The sequence below is a fragment of the Camelus ferus genome, chromosome 1, assembly GCF_009834535.1.
Source record: "Camelus ferus isolate YT-003-E chromosome 1, BCGSAC_Cfer_1.0, whole genome shotgun sequence".
Classification (NCBI taxonomy): domain Eukaryota; kingdom Metazoa; phylum Chordata; class Mammalia; order Artiodactyla; family Camelidae; genus Camelus; species Camelus ferus.
The window spans coordinates 56,040,878-56,054,254 of NC_045696.1; the positions used below are offsets into that span (position 1 = coordinate 56,040,878).

The window sequence follows — 13,377 nt, forward strand, 5'->3', positions numbered from 1 at the left end:
ATTCTTTTAAGTTAAAAGTGTCCCCCTATACCTGAAAATGGAACCAATGAACAAAAACTCATGTCATGTATAATTTTGGCAGGACTTTTGATGATCAAAAGTTAAAAAAAAATAAAATGAAGTGCATGTTGAAATAGAAACACACACACATTCTTTCACAAGGAACCAAGTTCAAAAATCTTGTCTTGCAGGCCTTTAAGCTCAAAATAAAGTTCTCTTTACTTTTAAATAATTACCATTTAATGCCCATCAGTTCCCGCATGACAACAGAACATGCTGAATATTTCAGCCATTTGCCACACGGGACAGTTTTCTATTGCCCAGACAGTCATTCACAACAGCAGATTAGCTCACGTGGAAGAATAGGGGTTGGGGGTTTTGCTTGACACATGACAGAACCTTCTAAAAACTTAAAAAAAAAAATGAAAACTTTTGATTAAAATGGATACACCTAGAATATGTTTCAAGTTTGTTCTGTGGTTAACTTATTCATGGGACTATCATAGCATCCTCTGGGAGAGATAAACACCTGGTTTGGACTTTCTTGAACTGCCCTAGCTTGGCCATGGAGAAGATTATTTCTGATTGATACCAGATCTGTGACTTGGATCTGGTAGTGGGAGAAAATACAAAGGCAAGACATGGCACTCGTTGGTGTTATTTCAGGCATTGTTGGAAAAGAAGAATAAGACTCTTGAAACAAAGAAACCCATGCGCTTTCTTCAGAGAAAGCCAGTGCCTCAACCTCGGCTGCCAACTCCAACCTTGGAGATGAGTTCCAATGTAAGTGTGAAGCTTCTTTTATTTAAAATGCTAAATTCAGTGTTGCCACCCATTTATTCTCAAGATGGTTTGGGTTAAAATCGAACATAACAGATCCCAAGATTTGACTGATGTTTCCTTTATCCTTCTGTTTTAAACGCACACACACAAACAAGCAAAATGAAATGAAATCTAAATTCAATCCTTTTCAAGAATAAAAACACAAAGAATAAAATCTTCCCAAGAAAAATAGGCAACAGGAGGCAATCGTCACATCTGTTAAATAAAAAAAGAAGATTGAATAATGATCAGTTCCCATAACCATCTTCCCACATGCAGAGGCAGCAGAGAACAGCTGGACTTAGAGAGGAATGAAATACAGAGGTGCCATCGAGACAGGCTGGCTTCCAGGGTAGGACTGGCTCAGAAGGCTTCCCCTGACTAGGGCCATACCTCACCTCCGCGGAGCCCCAGACTCAGTTCGGACAACATTCCAGAGTTGATTAGGTTTTAAAGGACTGACTCAGACCAAACCCACAAGAAACTGCTCCAGATGCCACAAGGCAAATTTGTTACTTTACAGAGAGAAATAGAACTGCCTGGTGGATCGGGATGTTCCTCTCGGCAGGTCAGCTTGTTACCTCCCTGTCCTTGTGAGGACAGGGCAGTCTTCACAAGAAGCCAGATTGTACAGAAGGTGGCTGTGCTTTTCCGCGGGAAGGAAGCTGACGGGACATCTCAGTAGCACCTCTGGTGGCTCGTCTCTGTGGAGGGACCAGAATGCTCCCGCTGACTGGTCACGATGTGCTCGGGCAGCATCCCTTTTCTAGACTTTGTGCCGACCAGCGCCTGTGGTTGACACTCTGTTTCACGTGTGTTCACTCCATTGAGTCCACTGTTGATTTCTTTTGCAGTCAGACTCAGCTCTTCCTGCTTTTGACACATACTTAAGGTGATTTTTGTAGATGGCTAATCTTGTCCACTATATTCTGATGTTACCAGTTCAGCTAAATTCTTGTGAGAAGCACCTCACTTTCGACTCTGATATAAGACCACCCGTATTGTCTCCTCATGAGCAAACATGAAACAACTATTGCAAAAGAGATGTTATTTGTAGTACTTACTGCTTCAAGAAAGATTTTGCTGGAAAGAAGTATAGAGAAAAGAAAAATGGCTTAATTTGTACGGGTAGCATGACAGTGGGTAAATATTTTGCTTTTGATATAATTAATGATAGTTATGAAAAAATAATAATGAATTTTAACAACACTATAAGTAACATGTAAAATCCTCTATGTTTAATGAGGGGAGGGCTGATGTTTTATTTCTCTCTCAATCCTTCTGGCATCTAGCTTTTTGCTAGATACAAACTTTTTTTTATATAAATCTTCAGAAAAGTATTTGATGCTAACTGTGCTGTTCTCAAACTGCTTGGTTCTCCCTTTGTTCTTTCAGGAAGAAGAAGATATAGAAATGGCTGTGATCTACCTTCAAAAGTTACTCCGGGGCAGAGTCGTTCAGAACATGGTGTGTAGGGTGCAGCCACTGGCCCTGCTCGTCTTCTTTGTGAATAGATTTACAGAATGCGAATGTGCTTGGTTCCTTGGGGGTGAATTGCCTCTTGCACTCTGCCGTCCTACGGAACTAACTTTACCCGCCCATTCCCTCCTGCTGCTGTAGTTTGCCCAGGTAAGGGCACAGTGTCAAGGAGAGGAAGGCCCTGCCCGCTGTTTGCCACAGTTGTAACCAAGGCAGTGTGAAACTCATGTCTTCCTTGGAATTGCTGAATCTAGCAACTTTCATACCTGAATTTTGACTGTGAAAACATCACCAACCAAGTGGATTATCTGATTTTTCCAAAGTCATAATACAGTTATTTGAGTGTGCATATACCTAGTAATACCTGAATAATACATGAAGTAGCTAAGTAATAATAACTACCTTTGAACAATAACTAGTTTTGAACCCCTACCATAGGCTCACATTATATATTCTTTGCTCTAATATATCATCTCACTTTTTTCCTGTCGGTTATCCATTTTACAGGTGAGTAATGTGAGTCTGAGAGGGATTATGTTAACTGCCAGCAAATTCAACTCTGGTCTTCCTGACGGTAAATCCTTAGCCAGATGACTTGTGCTGCTAGAGCACGCACACGCTTCAGTTTAAAAACGGACTGATTTAAAGCCCCGGCTAAAATGCTTTTTCTCCCCAGACAGCCCTAACTCTTAAGAGACTCGGCTTTGGTGACTAAGTCCAGGGAAGCGGCGTGAGCATTTTGTGTTCAGCATTACTCTTTCCTCTCCTTTCGGTATTTCCCCAGGAGAAACGCCACAGTTAAGTCCAGACAGCAGGTTGTGTATTCCACTCCAGGGGCAGATCTCTCAGAAAAGAGAATATGACCACGAAAAATACCATCCCCAGGCTTCTTAGGGAAGGAGCAAAAGGCAGAATGGAGCCCACCACTTACAAGTGCCCCACGAGTCACCTGCAGGCGCGGCATTGTGCCTGGCACAGGGGATGCTGATTTGCAAGTCTGTCTCTGGTTTGATTTGATCCAGATGTTTGAAGGGAAAGAGAAGCGGCTGGAGCTGATCCAGGAGCTGCGCACCAGCCACGCGCTGCAAGAAGATGACAGGCTGGTGAAGAAAGCCGAGAAGCAGGTGACCCTGGCCTTGCAGCGGCAGAGGAACCTGCACGAGCACAAGGTGGTTTCCTTTCCTTTCTTGTCCCATTTTCTCCCTTGATTTTTGCTGTTGTGCAGGCAACATCACAGTAACAATAAATGCAGTGATGAAAGGGAAACAGCCCCCACAATCCCAGCACTCTAGCGCTGGCAGCATTTTTTATCAGTGCTGTTGCAGTCCATAATTTGAATGGGGTGTGGTCCCCATCCCCTCGAATTGAATATGCTCTTATTTTCGTTTTTGCAAAAAAGAAAAGATCCCCACAATTTAAAAAGGTTTTCTTTTCCAATTTTTCTTAAATATTTGGTGACTCTATTGTATTTCAGTGGGAGCCCAGCAGAATGAATTAGTAATAAAAGCAATAAGAAAAAAGTGAGAAATGAGATTTTAAAAACTATCCACACTCATGTGTGAGTTTTTGAGCTGTGCATGCTGGTTATATTTGCATATTAGAGGCATAGATAGCTCATGCTGGTTGAAATGCATATTAAATACGTTAGTATGATATTCTGGGACTTTCATCAGGTCCACTGAGCTCTGTGTGACTGACAATAGCTGGTAATTGCAGCTCTAACCCAACAACTGTAAATGTGCTTCCCATTTTCTTCTGGTGTTTGTCTGTATACACGCAGCATTTAATGTTGTTGACTACAGCATTGGTCTGCTTTCACTATCTCTCACTTATCTGTAAATCAGTGTGAAAAAGGATGAGTTGGCACGGAGTTTAGTGTTACAAGAAAGTAAACTGACAGCAAAATTACTATGACCCGCGTTTAGTAACACACATACCTTGTGCTGTGGAATTGAGAACAAATGGTAAGTGGCTCAGAAACAAGCACCTCTTTATTCCTTTTATGTGACAGCAGGGCTGTGGATGGTCACTGAGTGATGGAAGCTGGGGGTAGGGGAGAAAGCCATGAGCTGTGAGACCCAACAGATGGACCAGAGAAAGGGGAAGAAAATGTGGACAATGGAGTCTCTGAATCCTGGGGTCTAAGAGTCCTGGAAATGATGGAGCCAGGCTGCACTTCTTTTCAGATACGGAGCAGAATGCCCTAGAGACAGAATACCCAGGCCCGGGGATGGAAAAATGCCATCCTTGGACCCTCAAGGTTTCTAATTCTAGACTTTAGCAGCTGCAGCTCAGCCAATCAGGATTTTCAGCTACCCTACGCCGTTTAGTGGATAAATATTTGACTGACAGACATCATGTCAACTAAGAGGGCTTAAAGGGAAGAGCTGTCACTTAGCCACAGACTCGCCCGGCTTACCTGCAGCGGTACCTGGACACACCGAGGATACGCAGGCACCCGAGGGAGCGGGCAGCTCACATGCCCACAGCAGTGCTGGTCCTCTCCTTTTCTCCTTCCCTTGTATTTGCTGTGGAAACAGTCCAGAAACTCCACAGTTCCCAGTTATATAATGTACTACATGATATGGTCACAGCAGAATCACCTTCCTAAATATTCTTACTTAATTTTCAAATGAGATTGTACTACCTGAGCAAACCCAAAGTTCTTGCTGAGGGGGAGGCTGGACAGAACAGGGAGCCATCTCGGGGTTTTAAAGGTTGCATCTGCCCCCCCACCACCACCACCACCAAGTGAGGGAGCTTGTGATCCCAGAGACAAGGAGAAAATCCATTTGTGGTCTGTGGGCTGAGTGACTGCTGTTCACAAATGTAAGGAGTACTGACACACTCTTAGTCTCACCCTTTCTGTCCGCCTCGCCCTATTTTATACATCAAGCTGCTTAGAAAGTATGTGTGACCTTTTGGGGGAGGGTATAGCTCAGTGGTAGAGTGCATGCTTAGCAGGCACGAGGTCCTGGGTTCAATCCCCAGTACCTCCATTTTAAAAAAAAGAAAGAAAGAAAGTGTGGGCTAGGAGGTGGGTAAGGATGAGGATGTGGGTGTTGGGGCTAAAACCACACTTGAATGCCAACTTCCCACAGTGGCCGTAAGACCTGTAAGACCCGTGTGGTCCTCCCTTCGGATACACACCAGAGGGGGACTAAGAGCAGAGGGAAAACCTTCAGTGTGACAGCAGCAAGTGCCGGGGAGAAGGGCTCAACCCCCTTGTCCCTGAGGACAGTGCGGGCACACGACACCATCTTAAACACTTTTCCTTTATTTTCCATGTGCCAGGGCCAGGGCAGAGTGACAACCTGGGGCTTATCCCTGGCCAGGAGCTCCAGGCCCTGCTGTACCTTGGTGATTACGTAGACATATAGGCTTTTTTCCTGCTCTGGATCAAAGATAGTTTTAATGACTTTGAAGTTATTTAAAAGAATAAAAAGTACCAAGGTATTCTACTTTCATGTTACTCAGATCTTAAAATTCCCCAAACTTGTGTTAAAGGACCAAGCATTGAAAAATTAAAAGGTATCATGAGTGAATTTCTAGGTCTGTTTAATCAAACTCCAATATTACCTTTTAATAAAAACCTTGACCTTTCCCTTCACGTCTGGGGAGACACAAGCACCTGACCTTCTGAGTTAAATTGAAAGAGAAAAAAATTCTGTGTGGACGCTGACAGAAATGTTTTACTAAATCTTTAAAAAAAAATTTGTAATTGAAGAATAGTTGATCTACAGCATTGTGTTTTACTAAATGCTCTTTATAATTTGAAGACTATCCTCCATCAGTGACTGACGGAGCAATCTGCTTTCTTACATCTGAGTTTGTAACATAAGTTTTCCCAGTAAAACCCTTGGGATGGGGCCAGGCTGGAGATAATATTCTTTGTAAAAACGAAGTGCCTTCTGAAAGTGACGTGACTGGCAAGGGTAACCTAAGCATCCTGTCTCAGAAATCACCATTCTTAGTGGAATCTGTAGCTTCATCATTCTGTTACTGTTTTTAAGGTGTCACTGGTTGAAAACCATTTGGCCGGACTGGAAGGCAGGGTGCTGGCAGACATGTTTGACTTCCTGTCCAAGGAGCTGGTGAGACTGCAGGAGGAGAGGAGGGTCCACGCCCTGGCCATGCTGGCCGAGCGGCAGCGGAGGATGCGCGAAGCCGAGGAGAGTGGCCGGCGCCAGGTGGAGCAGCGGCGCCTGCAGGAGGAGGACCTGATATTTAAGGAGGCAAGTGCATGTCTGGAAGCTGTAAGGAACCGGGTCAAACCAAAGGCAACTTGTAATATGAAATGGCGTGTTTTTTGTTTCTCATTGTTTTCACCAAATACGTGTTGAGTCTCTACAATGTGCCCAGCACTGTGCAAAGGCACTGTGGGATCCTTTGGAGGGAAAAACCAGGCCTGGCCTCTTCTCTCCTGGAGCTTAAGTCCTATATAACATGCAAATAAGTGTAGGATCAGAAAACATGATACGTTTTGTGAAGGAAATAAATGGGGCCCGGTGACACATTTTGAACAGGTCACTCTGCTTGCTGTGCGGAGAGCAGATTGGAGGAAGGACAGTGTGGAAATGAGACCAGGAACGTGGCGAAGTTCAGGCCAGAGTGAGAAACGGGAGGATGTCCGGTTTTGGTGTGAGTGAGTGGGGAGAGGATGGTTCTGGTTTCTGAGGCGGGAAATCTGAGGGTGGAATAGTTTATGAGCAGAATCAGGAGTCTGATTTATATTAAGTTTGAGACATCTGAGTGGAGGTGTCATTTCAGCAGATGGATATACAAGATGGAATTTAGAAGAGAGGGTTTGACTGAAGATATAAACTTGGGAGTCAGGAATGCCAGGATGGTGAATTAGAATTGTGACCAAGACCCGGTAGATGTGAAATTCCAAAGTGACCAAGATGCAACTTCAGAGGAAATTCAAGGAACTAGTAATATCTCAAAGCCCTCCCGCCCTCATCAAGAATTTAAAAGCTCAAGTGTTAAAATTGGAGGGGACTGGGAGGAAGACTTCTTTAAAGTGAGCTGTGCTATGACTAATACCCACTAAAAAACACACCCAGAGGTGGGAGGAGTACTTCCCCGGCTCAGAGTATGATATGCATCCTCTCAGTTAGGGTGTCTGACCCCCAGGAGGGGTGGTGGGCACACCCAGAACAGGTCAAGGCCAAGGCTGTGAGTTTCCCTTGGACCAGATGTGGGCCAGCTGGGAAAGACAGAAAGGGCCAATCTGGAACTTAACATTCCTGTCCAAGAGGCTGTCAGGGTTGTATATGTGGATGCTTTGGGGCTCCTCAGTTTAAAAACATGCTGCACCAACTTGGGGTCTTTCTATTTGATCTGAGATTTTAAGGATTTACCCAATTGCCATGGAATTAGGATTGATCCATGAATGGTATTTGATGTGTGTTTTTTCAAATTAAAACATTGATAAAAGTTTAACAGATTTCCCATCCTCAGTACAGCTTAAAGAGTTTTGGCTTGTATGTTGTCAAGCTGAGCTTTTTAACTGGAGTGGCAGATCATCCACAATGTGAAACAGCCTATTATACTAATTCACATTCTAGCTTCCTACTGTCTTAGCACATTTTTCTTTAGAAAGAGTTACTGAGATTTAGCAATTTTTAGCAAACCAGAACTTACTCTCCCCTACCTAACATCACTAAGGAAAGACCAGCTGGGATGGGAGGAACCAGCTGGGAGTGAGAATCAAAGGAAGGGGACAGAGGAACCATTAGACTCAGAAACACAGGAAGGAAGAAGCTGGTGAAAGGTTTCTAGGAAGGTATCTTCTAGGTGGGAATGCCAGCATGTCTAGGAAGGGCAAGGAAAGGTTAAGAGGACCCTTCCAGCCTGATTTAAGGATCATTCATGTAAAGAACCTATCCACCTATGGACCCTAGCGTCATTTAAATTCCCTATCTCGCATCATATGACCCTCTTAAAGATAAATATACTTACACATAAATATACCAAAACACAGAAATGGATACATTAGTAAATTTCCAGAAAACTAACATATAGATATTGAGAAACATAGGTACGGAAAGTCAGACTCACATTTAAACACGTACACACTTTGCACGTCAGTACGTGAAGGCATATTCACAAATATAATCACATGTGCACAATATTAGCAAAGCCATGGAGGAACACACAGACACACATGGAGCCACCCATGCATTCCCTTACTCACTCATGCACGTACAAGCTCAGGTGTGTCCAGAAACATACACACCTGTACAGATACTTGTAAACACATAAGTTCATATATTGCTAGAAGTAGCTCACATTACACTTTCCACCTCTGAACTGTAAGACTCAGCTTCTCGTTCCATGTAGCTGTGACTAGTGTCCTGAATACGACTGTAGTCTCCATGGGAGCAGGCAGACGGTACATCCCCTCGTGCCTTCCACACGCCAGCATAGCCCTCTGTACATAACAGACATTGAGAAAATACATTTGGGTTGGTTGGTTGATACAGTATCGAGCTGGTCATTGGGTCTCTCCCATAGGAAGGCATAGGGCTTCAAGGGTAAGGTCTCGGTGTTTTACAAGTAAATATATGCTCAACAATGCTACCTAGAGTCCTGCTGCAGTGCTAGTCAAGGAACAGGTGCTGAGTTGTTACTGAGTCCCAAGCATCATCTGAGACACAAAGAAATACTCAGATATTAAATAGAAAATGCCCTTCCCCCTAAAAGCTCAAAATCTGTTGAGACAGAATGCATACAAAACTAAGTGCGACACCCTTGATGCTTGTGAAACTTCCTGTGTATCTACCTGTAAAACAGGCAAAACTAAACTGCATTGTTTGTGGTCGCGTAGTTAGGGAGCAAAACTCTAAAAATGGAAGTCTTTACCGTAAACTCATGAGAGTGGAAGGGGGCTGTGGTCAGGAAGAGCCCGCAGCCACCTTTGGGATCCTAGCAGTGGCCTGACCCTAATTCATTACACTGTACATGTATGCCCTTTGCATTTTTCTAAATGTCCATTCTATTTCACAATTTCAAGAATGCTTTAAAAAGAAGCAGTTCAGGGCTGAGATGATGGTTCGAAAAATTCATCAGAGACCCAGGATCCTTCCAGCTTTCTGTTTTTCTGTCACTGGGGTATGACCCTTACGGCAATTTAAGATGATGGGTATCCCTGTGTTTTGTCCCCATGAAGTGAAAAATGAAAAGAGAGGGAAAAAATAAGCTAGTTCTTTCCCTTTAAGAATCCTTCCTGGAAAGTGCACAGATCACTTCTGCATGTATTCCCTTGCCAGAGCTATGGTGCTAGGAAATGTGGTCTTTATTCTAGGCACCTGTTGGCTCAGCTAAAATCCAGAGGTTCTATTGTTTAAGAGGAATGAGAGAGGACATTGTGATACATGTCTGGATCTCTGCCACAGTTAGGTAGTTTAAGCAAGTCACACTGCTGGTAAGAACAAAGCCAGGATCCAAAGCAGGGTTATTGATGTAAGCCCATGACCCTTCTCTAGTATTGTATTGCCCATCCCAAACTGAGACTCATAATTCTAAAATGAAGCAGATGGGTGGGGGCTGCCCAGAGCCGGGTAAGTGGGTAGATTAGAAAAAGATTGACTATCTGTAGTAAAGAAAAGGGGTGGTCAGTGAGGGTACTGACCCATTTCATTAACTTAATGAAATAGATGTGCTAAAAAAAGTCGACCAATGTTTGCACATTTTTCTTGTCTTGTTTACAGTAGTAGCATTCCTATTCTCAGTCACTGGGGTATTTTTGGGTTTTACAGGTGATTAAAGTTCACCAAAGTACTGTAACTTCCTATCTGGAGGACATAATACTGAACACGGAAGAGCATACTGCAGAAGAACAGGCCAGGGCAGAAATAGAGAAGATGGCTCAGGAAATCAATGACATTGCTTATGAAATGGAAAGCCGGTGTGTACCAAGGGGACAGATGGTAGGGTGGACGCCCATCTGCTGTTACTCATGTGTATTTTTCAGGAACTTAAGATTTCACCACCAAGGAGATATAAATAAGTTACTCATGCATCAGTATGCGTTGTTTTATTAGCGTAATTCTCTGGAAGCCCACAGACCTGTACCTTTGTATGGTAGGAACATTGGGAATAGAATTTTCAGCTTTCCCCTGCAATCTGGATCACTCTGATGTTTCTTACTTTTAGAATATTGCAAAGCCTGAGAGCAATGTAAGTATATCCAACTTCACTTGGGCTTCACCCCAAGGTTTTTGGCTTCCCTGTGTAAGTCATATCTCTAACACTCCCCTCCCAGCAGGCAGGGTAAATTAAAGATGGGGTCAAATTTGAATTTTCCATGGAGTTAACCAAGCTCACCAGGAATGTGATATTTCAGATCACTTAAGGAAAAGGGAGGAGTCGGACTTGAGCAGTGGAGTTCCTTACTACAGGCAAGGAGGATCTAAGTATAAATCAGCAGCGCAAGTAAGGCAACAAAGAAAGCACTAGTTTAATTTGTTTTTTATTTTTTCAGTCGAACTCAGCTTCAGTCAGAGGAGATTGTTGCCGAGTTGGTTTATAGTTTCCTGATCCCAGAGGTGCAAAAGGACTTTGTCAAAGAAAAAGGTAAGCTGAAGTCAATGCTTCACTTGATAATCTTTTTAAAGATGTAAACTGTTTTCAATATTCCAGAGATTTAAACCTGAGCAGAGGTCTGGGGAAAATGCTGGAGGAGAATCACTGTTTTCTTATTTCAAAGCTTATCAAGTTCTCTTGACGCTGATTCCAGAACATGATCACCATTAGTACTGATGGGTGCAGGAAGTTTGACAGAGTAGGAAAATCCTTTAAGAGGCAGTCCCCAAGTTCTCAGAAGAGGTATATTTGGGTTTGTTGTTGTTGTGTTTCATTTTATTGAAGTATAGTTGATTTACAATCCTGAGTTAGTTTCAAGTATACAGCAATGTGTATGTACACATAAAACTCTTTTCCATTATAGGTTACTATAAGATACTGAGTATAATTCCCTGTGCTCTACAGTAAGTCCTTGTTGTTTATCTATTTTATATAGAGTGGTGTGGACCTGTTAATCCCATACATCCTAATTTATCCCTTCCCCTTCTTCTCCCCTTTGATAATCATAAGTTTATATTTTGTGATTTGATTTTTTCAACGTAAAGCAAGCATAGAGAATATGCAGGGTTTTCCCACTGTTGCAGCCTTTTGGAGGCAGGGCACGTGCAAAGGCAGGTGTTGAAAGCTGGGATGCCTGACAGACCTAAATCTCCTCTGCGGCTCTGCCTGAGTCACAGTATCTTCTGTTCCTGCTAGGACCAATCTCAGTATAATCCTCACTTCCCATTTGCCAAAAGTGGCATGTTTTTAAAGATTGATGCTTTTAATCAATAGAGAAGGAGGGAAAAAAAAGTGTTTAAGAAAAGAATGTTCTTCTGGAGTTCTGTCAGACTACTGCTGACAGTCCTGATCCCAGCGGGAAGGGTGCAACAAGAAGATCGATGTTTAAGCGAAATGAGAGCTCAGGAGGTTTTAGAGTTTGTAAGGGAGTTCTAGACAGGTTTAAGAGAAGTGTAACATTTCAGATCACCTAACCAGGGAGAAAGGAATGGTGGAGTTCTAATGCATTGGAAGAGAACAAAGAAATGTCTTATTTTCCCATGACATGATTGTACTGTAATTTTAACTGTTAAACCAGCGACAAGCATTTAGTTTATTTCCAGTGTGTTTTCCTATAAACAGCAATGTATATACTGGCCATGACTTTGAGAGTAAATTCCTAGCAGTCCAATACTGGAAATAGGGTTTGAGTGTTTTTCATTTTGATGTACCACCAAATGGCCCCCACAAAAAAGATTATTCTAATTCATATGTATGATAATGCCTCTACCAAAAAAATTTAGTTTTCAGATTCTATAATATTTCTGTGTCACCTTATATTTTAAAAGGGATCTTGTTGATGCCCAGGTCCTTAAGAAAATATGCAACTCCTTTCTTCTCTTCCTCAGTCCAAAGTGAGGTCAACTTGCTTCAGATCAATTCCACCTGAGGGAACTGAAGGAGAGGGGAAATCCTGTGTGTACTAGTTACTAGTTTGTGACCCTGCCCCCAGCTTCTCCTGGCTCTGAGGGGAAGGTACTGGGGGTGGGCGGGTGCTTGAGCGAAAGGAATCAGTGGGACTTGTCTGTGGGCAAGCAGGGCAAGTCCTCAGATAAAAAGTGCCACCTGGACAGGGAGCAAACATTAGGGCCTTTTGTGTTATAGATACTCTACCCCAATTAAGTAATACTAAATTCAGATTGTTTTGAGATGTCTCATTATTGATTTATTTATTTGGATGAATTTATTTTTTAATTTTATTGAGGTATAGTTGATTTATAATATATAAGTTTCAGTGTGTATCACAGGGATTAAAAATTTTTATAGATTATACTCCATTTAACATTTACTATAAAGTATTGGCTATATTCTCTGGGTTGTACAATCCATCCTTGTCGCTTATTTATTTTATACATGGTAGCTTGTACCTCTTAATCTCCTACCCTTACCTTGCCCCTTTCAGCTTCCCTTTCCCCACTGGTAACCACTAGTTTTCTGTGTCTGTGGATCTGTTTCTGTTTTGTTAAATTCATTTATTTCATTCTTTTGATTCCACATATAAGTGATAACAGTGTTGTCTTCTCTGTCTGACTTACTTCACTAACCACAGTACCTTTAGGTTGATCCATGTTGTTGCAAATGGCAAGATTTTATTGTTTATGGCTGAGTAATACTCCATTGTGTATATGTGTGTGTGTGTGTGTATATATATATATATATATATATATCATCTTTATCCATTCATCTGTTGATGCTCACTAAGGTGATTTCCATGTCTTGACTATTATAAATAATTCAGCTATGAACATTGTGGTGCATGTATTTTTTCAAATTAGTATTTTTGTTTTCTTCAGATATATATGCAGGAATGGGATTTCTGGATCACGTGGTGGTTCTATTTTTAATTTTTTGAGGAACCTACATTTCCCTTAGTGGCTGCACCAATTTATATTCCCTCTGACAGTGCACAATAGTGTTCCCTTTTCAACACATTCTCACCAACATCTG

At 42.3% G+C, this 13,377-nt stretch overlaps 1 protein-coding gene across 3 annotated transcripts in view; it reads left to right on the plus strand.

The window, feature by feature from the left end:
• CFAP91 (cilia and flagella associated protein 91) overlaps positions 1-13,377 on the plus strand; it is a 70,843-nt gene that overhangs the window by 42,794 nt on the left and 14,672 nt on the right. For all 3 annotated transcript variants that reach the window (XM_014564134.2, XM_032479943.1, XM_032479947.1), the window contains exons 11-16: positions 667-783; positions 2,218-2,289; positions 3,324-3,470; positions 6,315-6,536; positions 10,065-10,213; positions 10,790-10,881. In XM_014564134.2, the coding sequence (XP_014419620.2) occupies positions 667-783; positions 2,218-2,289; positions 3,324-3,470; positions 6,315-6,536; positions 10,065-10,213; positions 10,790-10,881 (799 nt within the window). The remainder of the gene's footprint in view (positions 1-666; positions 784-2,217; positions 2,290-3,323; positions 3,471-6,314; positions 6,537-10,064; positions 10,214-10,789; positions 10,882-13,377) is intronic.